The sequence below is a fragment of the Octopus sinensis genome, linkage group LG17 (assembly GCF_006345805.1).
Source record: "Octopus sinensis linkage group LG17, ASM634580v1, whole genome shotgun sequence".
NCBI classification, from domain to species: domain Eukaryota; kingdom Metazoa; phylum Mollusca; class Cephalopoda; order Octopoda; family Octopodidae; genus Octopus; species Octopus sinensis.
This window is the reverse complement of record NC_043013.1, coordinates 22,245,701-22,263,764: the sequence shown is the minus strand read 5'-3', so window position 1 is coordinate 22,263,764 and position 18,064 is coordinate 22,245,701. Positions and strand designations below refer to the sequence as shown.

General features: G+C 38.1%; 1 protein-coding gene across 1 annotated transcript in view; it reads right to left on the bottom strand.

Annotated features, from left to right (window-relative positions):
* Positions 1–633: 633 nt before the first annotated feature.
* The window catches only part of LOC118766703, a 17,923-nt gene continuing 492 nt past the window's right edge, over positions 634–18,064 (bottom strand). Inside the window, exons 2-5 of the mRNA XM_036510351.1 lie at positions 12,338–12,370; positions 9,954–10,208; positions 5,931–6,023; positions 634–833 (exon numbers count right to left, since the gene is read on the bottom strand). Coding sequence (XP_036366244.1) covers positions 634–833; positions 5,931–6,023; positions 9,954–10,208; positions 12,338–12,370 — 581 coding nt within the window. The remainder of the gene's footprint in view (positions 834–5,930; positions 6,024–9,953; positions 10,209–12,337; positions 12,371–18,064) is intronic.

Here is an 18,064-nt window from a genome sequence, read left to right as displayed (position 1 = left end):
TAACAGAGAGATGGGGGGAGGAAGAAAATAAAGATAGAAGAGAAGAAAGAAGGAAGGGGAGAAAGAAAGAGAGAGAGGAAGTGAGAGAGAGGAAGTGAGAGAGAAAGAGTGAATGAGTGTGTATGAGAGTGTGTGAAACACACAGAGAGAGAGAGAGAGAGAGAGAGAGAGAGAGAGAGAGAGAGAGAGAGAGAGAGTTTCCCTTTTACCTGACAAACAGAGAAAAGACTCAGAAAGATGTTTTCATGGAGAAAATTAAAAAGTTTATGTTTATTTCGAAGTTACATCGTCAATAATAACAAAATTATTGGTGCAAGAAAACCAAAACAGAAAAAGAAAAAGAGAGAAAAGAAAGAAAGAGAACGAGAAAGAAACTAAAAAGGAAATAAAAAAAAACATGAAAGGAAGGAAACAGAAAGAAGAGGGAAATGTAAGAAATTGAAAAGAAGGAAGAAAAAGAAAGAAGGAAGGCCAAGAGAGGAAAGAAAAGAAAAAGTGATGGAAAGGTTGATGAAGAGAAGAAAGCGTGAAAAATAAAAGAAAAGAAAGAAAAAATGTAAAAATTTGTGCCGAGAAACTGTTTATTTGGAAAATAGAAATCAGGCGAATTATCTGTGAGCAAAGTAAATTTCTTCAATAATTGAATGTGTAGAGATCACAAAGCTTTTGAGAGTTATTTGAGTAGGCAAAAGCAACACATATCTGCTCGCGCTGACAAATTGAGGCACACCTCATTCTTGATGGACTTGTGGTTTCACGAAGTGGCTTCAGCGGGATATAAGGGTTGAAACCAAATACAAAGTAAGCACTAAAACCCGAACCCTTAAATGTTCCTGTGAAAGACAGAAAAAAAAAATAAGGTTACATATAAAATTTGAATTATTTGAATTATTTGGAGTGTATATATATATATATATATATATATATATAATATATAGAGAGAGAGAGAGAGAGAGAGAGGAGAGAGAGAAACAATAGTGAGGGATTATCAATTCGGGCCAAATACTTCGTAAGCTTTCTGTTGGTACACCAGACTAACAATATTTCTTAGATTAGTGAAGAACTCCAGGTAATCTTTTTTGGTAGGGTCCCAAGTTGTAGTTCATCACAGTTCTATATTGTAAATCTGGATGGGGTCCAGACAAATTGGTCTTTACGCAGTGTGATATATAAGAAACAAGTTTTAAATAATGGTTATTACTTATTTTTCCTTCACTGCTGGAGTAAATTTAGCTTACAGCTGTTTCCAGTAAGCATTAGAAGTACGTTGCCGATATGTTTACTCAAATGGTCTGTTCAATTTACCTCAATTGGAAATTGGTGTAAGCCAAAATTGCGCTAATAAAGGAATTATACACACACACGCACACACACACACCACACATTTAAAGTAAAGAGAAAATGGAGAAACATTGATCAACAAGAATTGACTTAGAACGAGAGGAAGACGAACGCCTTTCATCTTTCCCTCGAGGCTCTTCTTCTTTGCTTTTCTTTTCTTTTCTTTTATATATGTACTAGCAGTATCGCCCGGCGTTGCTCGGGTTTGTAAGGGAAAAACTATATAAGCATTTTAGAGAGTTACTTCCTTTAGATGCCAATTCGGGCTTTCTTAGCCATTTCTGTTTTGGTGTCTTCAAGCCATGAAGTCGTTGTTCTAAAAGAACGCTGGTCTCTTGACAACGCTTTACGACGTTGATTTCCTTACACTCCCTTCCCACAGCTTCACGAGGGAGGAAAGAAGGGGGAGAAGCAAACAGGTGCAGGTGTGACCATGGGCGCCAACTCGCCGCCATCGACACACGAAAAATTATGCATTAAAATGGAATAAAAAATGATGTTAAATTATTTTTAAAATCGTAGACTCATCGTAGACGCGCGCTAATTCTCAGACGGGCTCGATATGAATCACGACTATAAGATACCCGAATTTGGTTAAACTGCACCGCAAAATGTGGGAGTAGTTAGGAATCTAAATCGAAGGGGACAGACACTCACACAACTACAGTTTTATATATATAGATTTTTCTTCACTCTGATGAAGATCCATGTTCCAGATCGGATGTATCACCAAATATGATGAATATTATTTTCAGAATTTTCAATGGCAATGCAATATAACATTGGAAGCAGAAACAGGTGTCAGATAGGATACAGACTATTGGTATTGACTTAAAAAATAATAATTGATGTAATTCAATTGTTGTTGATTAATATTTTCTCCATTCTGTTTTCTTTAAATTCGATTCCTGATAAACTCAAGTTTATCTTTGTCATTACCTGTAACCTATGACCGTAATATGCTTGCATTTCTATGTCCAGGGTTAACATAGGTCATTATACCGGTAGTATAACAGATATTTTGTATCCCTTAGACGGTTATTCTAACCTCTAAATCTACTAACCTTTATGTATGTATGCATGTATGTATGTATGTATGTATGTATGTATGTATGTATGTATGATGTATGTATGTATGCATGCATGCATGTATGTATTTATGTATGTATATATATATATATATATATATATATGTATGGATATGGATATATATATATATATATATATATATATATATATATATATATATATATATATATATACAGTGTGTGTGTGTGTGTGTGTGTGTGTGTGTGTGTATGTATATTAAACAGTAGTGAGATAAGAGAAAATTATTTATTGCAGGAAGCCTTAAAAAGTTAATTATGTGGCGCGAAGCAAGCATGTGTATGATTATTATAATTTTAATTTTTCTAGCAAGCATGGGAGACAAATCTAGCCATATTTCAGACCTATACTGACTTTATTAGCAAAACATAGCCCTCACCATGTTTCCCAAAGTAGGGATAAAAGAATCGCTAGGTAAATGTATAAGATTGCTGAAAGGTTGACGCAGGAAAAAATGAAAATATTTAGAGACACCATCCGCATAAAAAAAGCAATGTTTTATTAAGTTAATATTAACATATTTACTGTATGGACCATTAATTAAATATAGATAACTATAGTGGATCTTTTCTTTCTTCCCTTCTCTTTCTGTTTTTAATTTTGCAACAATTTCATCAAAACCTTGTTAGTAAGAATAAACATCTAATTCCTAACGGAAAATAAGCCAACAGCAACTCAATGATAAGATGGAATTAACTACCATGTTTTCTTAAGCTTTTCTTTTTAAAGTTGTAGTATCGAAAAATCAATTTACATTTTCTTTCCGTTATTGATTAACCGCAGGTAAGCCCAGCTCGTTCAGATCTCTGATCAAAGACATTCCAGATGTGACTATCCTGTTCCATTTTGTTTTTGTTTTCTTGTGTTACATTATAGGATGCGTTCTCTTTTTCAAATGGCAATCTATAATCTAAGGATAATTTGGTTCTTATTTTTAGCAAAAAAATCTACCGTATAGTGACTCCATCGTTTATATTACATGACTGGTGTTTATTTTATCGATTTAAGATAAATAAATGATAAATTGGCACATTTTTTCTTCTTCACTCTCCTTCTAAAATGGCCGCCTCATAATTCACATTTTTCCTTCTCACAATCTGTTTATGATGGTAACTTTGCCTTTGGTATATTTTCTTCTTTCTCTCAATGCTTGTCTCATACTTTACATGATTTCCTCATTATCTTTCTACCATATCTTCTCCATACTTTATTTCCGTTTTTTTTTGTTTCTCTCAATATTTTGCTTCATTTTTCAACTTATAAATTTTTTAATAGCATTTTTTTATGTCTCAGTTCAAAACATTTCATTCAATTTGTCGCTGTTGTTGCTTAAATGATTCTTTGTGGTGACAAGATTAGAAAATATGGACAAGTTGCAAGTTCCAATTTCGTAAATGGTATTAAAGTTGTTAATACGTTTTCGAGATAGGAAACTGGAAGATTACGATATTCATAGTTTACTTTGGCCGTCCTTTCGAACGCTTCAATGATTTCTCGTGAGCACGCCAACCATCACGGTTCCTCGTGCAAGTTCGTCAACATTTACCATTCCACTTTCCCGAAGCAAGTTGTCCACATAATTTTATTTTTGTTTTTGCCGAACCGCAGAGCTGTGAGAACGTAAACACACCAGCATCGGTTTTCATGCGGTTTTCAAGCGGTTACCACGCGCATACACGCACGCACGCGCGCGCGCGCACACAACACACACACACACACACACACACACACAACACACACACACACACACACAAGATAATCTTCTTTCAGTTTCCGTTACCCAATCACAAAGCTTTAATCGGTCCAAGGCTACAGAAGAAAACATTTGCCTATGGTATCACGTAGTAGGACTGAAACCGGAACCATGTGGTCGGGAAACAATCATCTTAACACACAGCCATTGTTTTCTTACATAGGTTGAGTAATTATCAAATGACTAGTATTATACAGGGTGCGATGGATAAATTGTCGCCATTTTAGGCTTTTAATTTTGCGCAGGCGCATTCTTTGTTTTTGATTTTGTCCGACTACACAGTATAGTAGGGTCAGCTGGGTACCGTCTGTCAGAAAAACAGCACCATGACGCAATTCACTCTGCCAGAAATTTGGAGACGACATGCTGTACCGCTTGGCATTCGCGCCGCAAGCTCCAATACATACGTTGCAGAAATTTGGGTGTTAATATGATGACAGTGCAATTTGAAGACATGTACGGAGAGCGATAAAAATGAAGTACCCAGTCAACATCATGGTGTTTGGAGTAATCACACGTTATGCTTCCATCCATCTTCCCACACGACTTCAGACTCAACATGGAGGTCTACATCAAGTGCCTGGAGGATGTAGTGCTGCCCTGTGTCAAGGTGGCGGCTGCGGAAGACCCTATGTCTGGCAACAGGACTTTGTACCATGCCACACAAGCAAGAGAACCCAGTCATGGCTGTCATACAATTTCTGCGACCACATCACCCCCTAACATCTGGCCACCTAACTCCCCACACAGCCACCTCCTTGATTATTATGTGTGAGACGCAGTCGAGTGAGAGACCAACAAAGCTCCTTGTAACACTAAGGATGAACTGAAGGCAAGGATTATGGCAGCATTCACCAATTTAAACAAGGAGATTGTCCAGAAGAACTGCAGGAGATTCCGAAGTTGTCTGGAAGCCGTGGCTGAAGCCACTGGCGAGGAATTCGAACCACGTTTCGTGGTTCGTTACCTCAACAGCTCCTTTATATGATCCAATGGCTAAAGGCATCATCAAGAGGAACCAGGTCCAGTTTCGGCCCCTATTCCGCTACCGTTTTCGACGTGGCGGGGCCCCTCCTTTCGGAGGTGTCTTCAGCTCTGGTGTTGAGTGCGTTTCTTCTTTCTTTCTTTTGTTCTTTGGTTTCTTCGATCCAGCGTCAACGAATGTCAGCAGGCGACTGACCATCCGGCCAAATTTCCCTTTAATACTCGCTGGTAGGCTCCAGCAGCCAGCACCAGCTAATTGTCACGTGACACTGTCTAAACTTCAACTGACCAATGGAGGGGAAGGGCGCGAATAAATTTACTCTTTAGTGTTTCAAGATATTTTTATGCAGTTTTGGTAAATATATCTGTTAAAATGAGACATTGGTGTTATTTTCATTTTTGCATAATTTAGACGACAATTTATTCACTGTACCCTATATATATATATATATATATTGATTTCTGGAGGACGAGTTTAAATCTCGCTGAATTTCAACGTTGCGAGATTCGAACTCAGAGTATAAAGGGACACAACTCACTAGCAAAGACAGCACGAGTTTATATCATCGCTACTGATCCACAGCCTTCGTTGAAGCTTATATATTAGTTTCTAATGAAGTCATAATGGAAAAAATGTAAAATCGATTATATCGATCTCACCATTGTGTTGCTGTTCTTTTTACCAAATCAATGACGGAAAGCAAAAACGAATTAAAATTAATTAAATGTTAGTTTTATTACTTACGGTAGTAAAATGATCGTCCGGCAAACGAGCGGAAATTACAATGGCGTGGAAAATCCCCGTTCATATAGTAAACAAGGTAATAAGAGAAAGGATCTGTAAATGATAGTAATACACAATATATATTCAAGGATAAATATGAATCCTTTATATGCACACACACGCCCACACACACACACACACACACACACACACACACACACACACACACACACACACACACACACACAACACACACACACACACACACACACACACACGCTTGCGCGCGCAAATACACACCGGTGCAACGAATAAATCAATTTGCTCGAGATTTTGTGATTAGAGATGTGTAACGGTAGATATTAATTTGTAAAGAATATTATGATATGTGGGAGTCAGTTGGTGTGACGATAAACATTCGTTGTTATGACGGCAAGTTGTAAGATGAACAATGCATGAATTTTTAAGAAAGCATTTATTTACCGTTACGTTACAAATACCTTGCCGCGACGGGAAGGTTATGGTAAATCCAAAAGCATGCAAAGTAAAGTTTGTGTTTGTGTCCTCTTCATTGTTTAGTAGTAGTAATTCACAGATAGCGATATAATGATGTTGTAAGAGAACAGAATTAGAGCTAGAGAGAATTTTAGGGTGTTGTTTGAAGTTGCTGACAGTAAACTTCGTTCCTTCCTCTCACTAATGTTCTAGCTGATCAGCCACGCTACGTTCTCACTGGTGACTAACTGATTTTTGCTTGGGATGTGCTTGCTTATATATAGAACCAGAAGGATAGATATATCATTGAGAACAATGGATTTACTTGGTGGTCTTGTTATCTCTATTCCAGCTTTTGGTGAAGTAGAAGAGGTTAGAAAGGGTCAAGTGGTGAAGACATTATTTCGGCCTAGCTAAAAGGCATCTGGAAAATGTAAATACTGCTGTCAGAAAAAAACCATTGTTACATCGTGGGAAAAGCTCTGTAGCAGTGTTAATTTAAATTTGGCTGTGGTGGATCGAATCCACTTCATGCATCCAAGATTCACTACAGATGTATAAAAGTGTGAGACAAAGTCATGTGATTTCATGGCATTTTCCGTGGCTGAATGTCCTAACATCCATGTTCTTTCTCAAACGTCTTAGCGGGGAAAGAGTAATAGTTTCCACTGAACTGGACCCAAATCCTTGGTTCTGTTCGATGGGGATTAATATCTACGTAATTACAGAAGTAAAAGGAATCTGCAACATGGAGAAACCAATGATGGCCAACAATTTGTTGTAGAAAAAGAACAATTTCAATTCCGCTCTCTTCTTTCTATTTTCCCCTTTACCAACCCCTCACTTTCTCTGTCTCTCAATCTGTCCCCGTCTGTTTCTGTCTCTGTCTCTCTCTCTCTTTCCCCACCCTTTTTTCTCACACTTTGATTACGATATCATGAAGCCACATTAAAGAATAGTGGTAAGATTCTTGTAAATAGCATTGGAGAATCGACAACCTTCTAAGACATATTTCTTGGGGATAAGAGAAGGACATTGTCCTTGAAATTTTCAGTGCCACCGAGCGTGATGAGGTGGGGGATCAGGGAGCAATTGCAACACATAAGTTGCTTCAATACGAAGCATTCGCTCAAGATAACAAGTTCACTTAGGATCAGAGATTTGATTCTTTTAAGTAAAAGAAACACCACTGAAGGTACCCTAATCTAAGACGGTGATCTTAAACAGGGAAATTAGGTTTTCTATCCTTGAACAGGTACATTCCGATGGACTTTGATATAATTCCCGTCTACCAATTCACTTGAAAGTTTGGGTCGATCCCAGATTATTAGAGACGGCACTTGTTCGCAGTCTCGTATTGAACCCAGGCGCATTTGTTTACGAAGTGAACTACCCACGCATGGATGGAAGCACTCCGTCGGTTACGACGACGAGGGTTCCGGTTGATCTGAATCAACGGAACAGCCTGCTCGTGAAATTAACGCGTAAGTGGCTGAGCACTCCACAGACACGTGTACCCTTAACGTAGTTCTCGGGGATATTCAGCGTTCGTGAACGAGAGTGACAAGGCCGGCCCTTTGAAATACAGGTACAACAGAAACAGGAAGTAAGAGTGAGAGAGAGTTGTGGTGAAAGAGTACAGCAGGGATCACCACCATCCCCTGCCGGAGCCTCGTGGAGCTTTAGGTGTTTTCGCTCAATAAACACTCACAACGCCCGGTCTGGGAATCGAAACCGCGATCCTATGACCGCGAGTCCGCTGCCCTAACCACTGGGCCATTGCGCCTCTACACCCACGCATACGAGCTTGCATGCTCCTGCTTATTTCTACATATGACTTCCAAGTAATGTAGTGGGATGGATGACAGACTGACAAACGTTGGGTGTCTACTTGAAGCAAGACAGAATTATTGGTGGTGATAAACCAGGTTCACGAAAGAAACCATTTCTATAACGAGATTCTCAGCGATGACCGTTTAAATTTTGTATTTTGGATCTGCTTCTGTTGTGATCCAAGAAACCTCTTATGGTTTTCCCCCGTGATAGTTAGACATGGGAATGTAATAAGGGAGTTTCTTTGTTACCTACAAACTACAAAGCAGACATACCAAGTGAGGAGAGGCGTCGGCTATATCAACCGGTCAAACTGTATTAGTTGATGTATATTAGAGAGAACCTTTCCCTCTTTCACTCTACTCTTTCTTTCTTTCTTTCTTTCTTTCTTTCTTTCTTTCTTTCTTTCTTTCCCTCTTTCTTTCTTTCTTTCTTTCTTTCTTTCTCTCTCTTTCTACTCTTTCTTTCTTTCCCTCTCTCCCCTCTCTCTCTTTCTACTCTCTCTCTCTCTCTCTCTATATATATATATATATTATATATATATATATGTATATTAGAAGAAATGAGGTACTCAGAAATCCGGATGGTTTTATATTTACAGATATTTATTAGTATGTTACATCATATATCATATATCATATATCTCATATCATATATCATATATCATATATGGCGCTTTCGTCCATTCTAGTTGAGACTTCAAACTGGACTAAATTCTTGCAGGAATTTTGACACTTTTTATAGTATTATTGAGTGTGTAGTGGAGGGGTGAGATATAAGATAGTACAAGAAGGTGATGAATGGGGAGAAAGTGAGAGAGAGCATGTGTGTGTGTGTGTATACGTGTGTGTGTTTGTATCTGAAAGAGGTGTTAAAGAAAAAGAAGGAAAGGAAGATAAGGGAGAGAAAGAAGAAAACACACACACACACACACTTACACTCACGCACACGCACGCACATATACACACATACACTCTCACAAGACAAAGATAAAAAGGAAATCCAGACAATTTTTTGAAAAAGTGACATTTTGCCCCCCTTGGAGTAAACAGCTGCATTTGCCATTACTAAAAGCCAGCAAAATTTTTTTCTTCTTTCTCTCCCTTTTCTTCCTTTCCTTCTTTTTCTTTAACACCATTTTCAGATACAAAAACACACACACATACACACACACGCACACACGCACACACGTACACACGCTCACACACACACACACACACACATACATATATATATATATATATATATATATATATATATATATAAACACCGATCGAGAATTCCCTATACTGAGCAGTTAGTTTCGGCACTTTCTGCTGCTTCATCAGTTAGGATACACACACGCACACACACGCACACACACCACACACACACACACGCACACACACAACACACACACACACACACACACATCAAGCAGCAGTTTTCTCGACAAACGCTAGCTACGCTCTTGTAAGATATTCTGTATTTCGTTATTAAAGAAAGATGAAGGATGCCGGACAAAATGTTTACCAACTTCTCGTCCGTCATTGCGTTCTGATTTCAAATACATACCAGCAAGGTCGACTTTGCCTTTCACTGTGTCGGGAACGATAAAAATAAGTACAAGTCGAGCACTGGGGTGGATGGAATCGACAAGTCCCCTCCCTCTAAAACATCAGGTCTTGTGCCTGTAGATGAAGGGTTATTAAACAAAGATTGATTTCAAAGACTTACCCCTAATTCCTTCAACTGTTGCAACCATAGAATCATTGGCAGGAATAAGTCTGGAACTGGTTGCAGGACTTGTCGAAAAGTAACAATTTTCGAACAACAAATCTGCCTTAAACGACAGGCAAGTGTTTTCCATTTGACACACTTTCATACAGTTTGTTAAATTTCCAGATGAACTACCATAAAAATCGGTGTCGTCCATAGTCATGTTGAAGATGAATTTTAGGGGACATCCTGTCGGTGCTACCATTGTTGCATCTGAAGCATTGATAAAAATAAATAAAAAATAAATAAAAACTAATTGAAAATAAAAATAAAATGAAAATAATTAAATTTAACTCGGTTCTATAGTTATTGAATGTAATATCAAGGAAAATGACTCTCTAGTAATCGAAACAAAAGGAGTGGCTGTGTGGTAAGAAGCTTGCTTACCTACCACATGGTTCCGGGTTCAGTCCCACTGAGTGGTACCTTGGGCAAGTGTCTTCTACTATAGCCTCAGACCGACCAAAGCCTTGTGAGTGATTTCGGTAGACGGAAACTGAAAGAAGCCCGTCTCCGATGAAAGGATATATAAAATATCCCGGAAACACCTGTAAGACCTATTTATAAATGTTCTGAAATCTTTGCAGCCTTGGATTTTTATCTCATTCTCTTAATTTATATGTGTGTGTGTGTGTGTGTGTGTGTGTGTGTGTGTGTATTACTGTGTCTGCTTGTCACCCCACCATCGCTTGACAACCGATGTTGGTGTGTTTATGTCATCAGAACACCTCAATATTAGTTTCTGCTAGGAGAAAGCTTCAGACTCAAGAAAGAAAAGGAATTTACATTTTGTGACGTTGATCCAACATATTAAAACTTAATCCGAGGACTTGGCTTAGAATCTTTTGTTTAAGCAGTTACCTGAAGATGCAGCCATCGAAACTGAAATATATGAGAAAGCTATTCCATTGACTGACAAACCTTTAATCATCACCATGCAACAACCACAGACCGTCGGTTCATTATGCCTTTCCTCGTCCTTCCACAATTCACACTTGTCTCACATCCAAAGCTGTGTATCACCACTAGTCAAGAAGTGTAACGCAGTATCGTCGTTTCCTGCCTCCACCTTTATACAGGCTTTTTAAAACAAACCCAGCAGCCCCACCCGGAGCAGACTGACCCTCTCCCCACGATACTTAGGCTACTGGCATAATCCCTCCGTCTTTGCCAACCATCGTCCTGTCTCACACTCATTTTTAACTTCTTAAAGGAGGGAATAGAGACAACCAATAACAACATCCTTGATCCTTTTCCATGCTCAAGAGCCACCAGTGTTTTTTTGTTTTTTTTGTGAAGCCAGATATGCTAAAGACAAAGACAACCCTGTCACTAATGAGTGAATTCTCAACCTTCCATGTCAGCAAATCATTCGGTTGCTTGGCGCAAAAATCTCCTGGAGAAAGTAACCACCAATGAGATCCGTTTGTCTCTTGTTTCTGAGATCGACTGCGACCAATCAAAACGTGCGATCGCTCTGTGAACTGACAGCACTTTTTCTGACTGGATTTCTATTAATTCCAACGCGCTTGAAAGTTTATCCACCCCAAGGCCCAACATAACCATTCCGCCCCCAACACTTCCTCCTCAGACCATCAGTGTTCAGAAATCCCTTTCTGCGAATATTTATCTTCCACCAGTCATTTTGCAGCTGTTTAAGAGACACGTTAGCTGCATCGACATCATCAGTCTGTGAGTCCATGAGCCAGTTCCTTGCTCTCAACCAAACTAATATCTACAATCTACTGAAGGTTGCCTCTAGTAATCTTTCATCCATTTCCTCTAATTCCCGTATTAACCATATTGCTTCATCCTTTGTCTTCAAAACTGATTTCCACTGAAACTTTGTACTTATCTCAACTCTCAAAGGTTCAACACTAACAGCATCGATTTCACTAATCTGATGGCGATGGTGTTGGCGGTTGTAGTTGTGGCGGTGATGGTGGTGTTGGCAGTTGTAGTTGTGGTGGTGGTGGTGGTGATGTTGGAGGTTGTAGTTGTGGTGTGGTGGTGATGTTGGAAGTTGTAGTTGTGGTGGTGGTGGTGGTGATGTTGGAGGTTGTAGTTGTGGTGGTGGTGATGGCGTTGGCAGTTGTAGTTGTGGTGGTGGTGGTGATGTTGGAGGTTGTAGTTGTGGTGATGGTGTTGGCGGTTGTTGTTGTTGTGGTGGTGGTGGTGGCGGTTATGGTTGTGGTGGTGGTGGTGATGTTGGAGGTTGTAGTTGTGGTGGTTGCTATTCTCCTTAATCTTCAGCTTATTAATAAAAAAACAACCCAATTTACTTCAATTTCAAATTAAATAAGAACAAGATTACAGATTCAAAAGGAAACGACTTCTCTTACCTCCACCGTATTGAACGAGAGATAGCCATAGCACTGAAATGAACCGAAAACAAAGGTGAATTGAATGAATCGTGTGTGATTTTGATATCTAACATCGATTTAAAGACACAAGGCACAACGGACAGTGTCCAGTAGATTGGATCAAGTCCAACACTGGACTGCTACTTACTTTACAAATCCCAAAAGGATGGCACACAACCAGTTGTGCTCCCCGCCTGTTTCCACTTGGTGGTGTGGATACGCAAAGCTCGTCCATCGGGTGATATTCACCCCTGCACAACCGCTCACAGTTTCTCTAATCGCAGTTGCTGCTATCGGTTTTTCACAGAACCCAACTTCTATATTTTTATCAAACAATCGAGCAAAGTGCCGCAAAATGCTGCACTCAAGTACATGGAATTCAAAAACATAGATCCATCGCCGTCCGTTAAAGAACGAAAAACGAGTTTGTTTCTTCCGCCACCCGAGCTCGTTGGACGGCTTTAGGTCTTCCTATGTAAATCTCACGCACTAGCTTAGACAATAGAGCCATCGTCTTTCGCGTCAAAGAAATGGTTTAGCCCTATTTTCTTCACAGACACAGTCATTGTGATGCTTTCCTCAAGCTTATTTTAATCTGCTGACGAAACACCTCTCACATTCACTGTTTTCTGTCGACTTCTTAGTTAAACTTTAATAATATTCGTCGTTAGAATTCTCATTGAGGCAACGGAGTGACTCAGTAATGACAGGATAGAGTAACATTTTCGGCAGAGTTTATGTTGATTGATGGCTTATATTACATATACTTAGAAAGATGATATATATGGGGTGGGGGTGGGGGGTGCGTATGTATATATGTGTATATATATATATATATATATATATATATATATATATATATATATAATATAGGATAAAAGTTTTCGAAAAAAATTTTGTCAATGGCCAGCATATTAAAAAATACCTCTAAAGGTTAAATTTATAAATAATTTATAAACAAGGGCAAAACAAAAAAATTCTAATGCCAAATATGCCGAAAATAGACAAATCGTCAATAACCATATAATTCATCACTATAAGCACGCGTCTCGAAGTAAGCCGACAGAAATTTCTAAAAAATTCCGTTATTATCATATCGGTCCCAATTTCAGAGTTAATTCATAAGACTTTTCTCCTCGTCAGCGATGAATACGGTAAGAAATAAATGAAATACTTACTTATACCGTGTAAGAAGCAAACACTAAGTCATGAGCACACTTAAGTACCCCAAATATATCCAAAATAGAAATTCTCCAGCACACCTCGAGACCCGTGCGATCGGACTGAAAACTCTCCTAGAGCGAGAGAGTCCAGAAGTGAACACTATTAATTTTACATCTAATATAGGATAAAATTTTCCGAAAAAAATTCTATCAATGGCCAGCATATTAAAAAATACTATTAAAGGTTAAATTTATAAACAACTTATAAACAAGGGCAAAAGAAAAACATTCTAATGCCAAATCTGACGAAAAGTCTCCGGTTGTGGTGGTGGATTCTCTAGATTCTCGGATTTCTGCATATTTGCGCGTCATCGGTAGCAAGTACTCTTTTCGCCTGGTAATGATGCTTCTGTGCTTTTTAGAACCATGCCTTAATACGAGACTCTATCTCAAAACGAGCCCTGCAATATTATCCACGTTAAATAGAGCACACACACACACACACACACACACACACACACACATATATATATATATGTATGTATATATATATATATATATATATATAGAACGTTGGAATGAGTGCTCAATCCCGCATTGGGGGACAAATAATTTCTTTATTTGTGAATGAAGAAAGGGAGGAGGTAGAAAATGAATATTTTTATTCCACCAATTGACATCCATAGGATAAAGGCTGCGAAACGATCGTCGTTATGATATGGATGTCAATTGGTGAAGTAAATATCTTCATCTTATACCTCCACTCCTTTTTCAGGTATGTATACACCACCCCCATATATATAAAACTTAGATACGTTTCGACTAGAGATTGGTCCAGGCCGTGTCTAACTTAATACACCACCTAATAGGCTTTTCTAAATCCTTTTAAAGTCAAGTTTTGTGTTATCATGGTCCATTCAAGTAGTGAGTTCTTGTTGAGTGAGTTGTATACAGGTATGGGTGGCTTATCTGGAATTCCTTGAAGAAATTTGTCCAGATCCGTTTAAAGTCGATGGGATCCTTTTCCTCTTTGATCAGTTTTGGGACAATGTTAAACACGGCAGGGCCTGTTGAGGAAAAGAAATTTTGCTGCAGTCTATTTATGTGTTGTGATCCTTAATTGGGCAGGGGACGTATGGCCCGTGGTCCCAGCCTTGGATGAATTTTGAAGCTAATGTTCAGGTCGTTTTGGCAACGCTGGCAGTATATTCTCCACACCGTACAAATGATGTACCGCTCGCGGCGGCACTGGAGAGACTAGAGTTTCAAGGCTTTGAGGCGGTTCCAGTAATCGAGATCAATCATGCCCTTAATTCGTTTATTGAATGCCCTCTGGGGTGATTCAACTTTTGAGATGTTTTGCTTTGTATGGGGAGACCACAGGGGGCAGCAGTATTTGAGGTGTGGCCGTACAAAGGAAAAGTGGAATGATGACACCTTGTTCTCTATATACAGAGAGAGAGAGAGAGAGAGAGAGAGAGAGAGAGAGAGAGAGAGAGAGAGAGAGTGAGAGAGAGATCGCATATATATATATATATATATATATTGGGAGAGTTTACGAAAAAAAACAAAAGACGTATCAGTATAACGCTCAGCAATAGAAAAAAGTCTTTTACATTTCGAGTCTACGCTCTTCTACAGAAAGGGACACAGAAAAAAAAACAAGAAGGGAATATATATATATATATATATATTATATATATATATATATATATGATTATATATATATGTATATAATATATAGTAATATATATATATATATATTATATATATATATATATATATATATAATATATATTACATTTAAATGTAAGCAGTGTATATTTATCTGGGTGTGTGGTGTGTGTTAGCTGTTCATGAAGACTCACTGATAGAATATGAATGCTGTATTATTCATGTAAGATGCATCGCAGAATATTCCAACTTATTTTCACGTATGTTAATCTGATCCTCACCTTTTAAGTATGAAAATATTTTAATAAAGCCAACTATCACACGGTATATGCTTGCCTCGTAATTACGCTTGTAATCTTTTATATTAAAATTTTATCCTTTTTACAAATCTATTAGTATATGCAACGCATTGAAAACAAAACGAAAATCATTGAATTTAACTTCACAGAAGAAATGGAAATGTCTGAAGAGAGATATAAGTATATTTAGCTTACCAAAATGGTGACAACTTATGCAAAAGTTCGGACATTTTGAAGCGTTGAAAGTCTTTAAACTGCAAAATGGAATCGTTTCTGTTTGAATGTCTGACAGGAATAATAGAGAGTATATATATTCTCTGCGTCATTATTGGAGAGGAGGGCCTTACCACTACCACCACCACCACCATCATCATTATCATGATCATCATCATCGTCTTCGCCATTGTTACCAGTAACTGCCAGCAGCAGCAGCAGCAGTAGCAGCAGTAGCAGTAGTAGTCACAGCAGCAACCCAAACACTTCGATGATGTTGTTGATGATGATGATGATGATGATGATGATGACAACGACAGCAACGACATTCATAACAATGAGGAGGACCTCATAATTGATTAGATTTGTAAATCCCACAAACACATTCAATTAATAAAAGGTAAAACTACCACCACCACCACCACCATCACCACTACTACTACTACTACTACTACTACTACTACTACTACTACTACTACTACTACTACTACTACTGCACATTTGTCTTCTATCTGCATTGTAATCATCAACTTTTGTCAAATTCCTTCTAGTAACAAACAATCAAGTTTTATGCTCTGATGAACTTATTATTAATTAATGATACTTACTTAAAAAACAACAACGCAAAACCACTTTCTTCAATGACTTTCAGATAAGAGCTTAAGCGATAAGTAGAGATATTGATTTCAAATTTTGCTCAAGGCCAGCAATTTCGCGGGAGGGGCTAAGTCGATTATCGATTCCAGAATTCAAGTGGTACTAATTTTATTGACGCTGAAGTCGACCTCAGTGAAATTTGAACTCAGAACGCAAGGACGGACGAAATGCTGCTAAGCACTTTATCCGGCGTATTAACGATTCTGCCAGTTCGCCGCCTCACGTTAAGTAGATATACTGAAAACTAGAAGCAGTACCCGGCGTTACCCAGGTCTATAGAACGTATCAGAAATCAGATAAGATTTTGGTCTTAGCCTTAAAGACACCCTTTAAAGATCCCCTTATGCAAAATTTCAGGTACTTCGATACAAAGTAGTGGCTTAGAACTTGACCCAAAGACACACACACGCACACATACAAACAAACACACATACAAACACACACACACACACACACACACATACACACACACACACACACACACACACACACATACACACACACACACACACACACACACACATAAATGTGTTGCTAGGAATAACTGAAATTCTGATATTAAACAGGGCTTCCCAAACAGCATAGCCATATCCACACAATTTTTGTCCATCTTTTATCAAAGTCTTTTCTTCAATTGCAATGCCATCCACTTTGAATGCAGCATCACTGAAATAAATCGATACCTGGAAATCAGCTGGCAGAAACGTTAGAACGCCGGGCGAAATGCTTAGTGGTATTTAGTCTGTCTTTGTGTTCTGAGTTCAAATTCCACCGAGGTCGACTTTGCCTTTCATCTTTTCGGAGTCGATAAATTAAGTACCAGTTGCAAACTGGGGTCGCACATACATACATACATACGTACATACATACATACATACATACATACATACATACATACATACATACAAATTGCTCTCAGTATCAACCAAACGGTTTGGCGATAGACAATAAACGAAAGTACAGCAAAACACTGGCTCCAAAAATTTTGTTGTAGACAAAAGCCTTAATGGGCTGGGTGGTTGTAGACGACCAATTGTGCACTTGGGAGCTATTATTGAAGTGGATCTGTGTAGACCATTAAAGAGCTTACAGAAGAATTAACGCTGACCATTCGTCATGTAGTTCTTCAGTTGTTCCATATTTGTACCACACTGCAAAATCTTTTACAAAAAGATCGGAAACGGGCGCCTGCACAAGCTGATTGAAATTGATTTAAAAAAACCGCTTTCACGGTTGTGCATTAGGATTCTTTTTGCGTAGCAAAGTAGACGGTGCAGCTGCACGCGTATGAGCAGGCTTGGGCAATACTTTTTCAAAAGATTCGATCGGGGGGTAGTTGCCCATGATGCAACTTTTCAATTGTTTAATAATTAATTAATAAAACTACAAAGTACGATGCATTTATAAGATTACGCATAAGCACGCCCCTGTCTTGGACAGATGTTAATTTATACAAATAGAAACAAATATATTTTGAGTGAGTGCTCAAGTTAAATATTAAAAGAAAATAAAGGCTTTCAGAGCAATCTTATCTATCAGACACAAACGAAATAGAAATAATAATGATAATAATATTAATAATAATAATAATAATAATAATAATAATATATAATAATAATAATAATAATAATAATAATAATAATAATAATAATAATAATAATAATAATGATAGTAATAATAATAATAATAGTAATAATAAT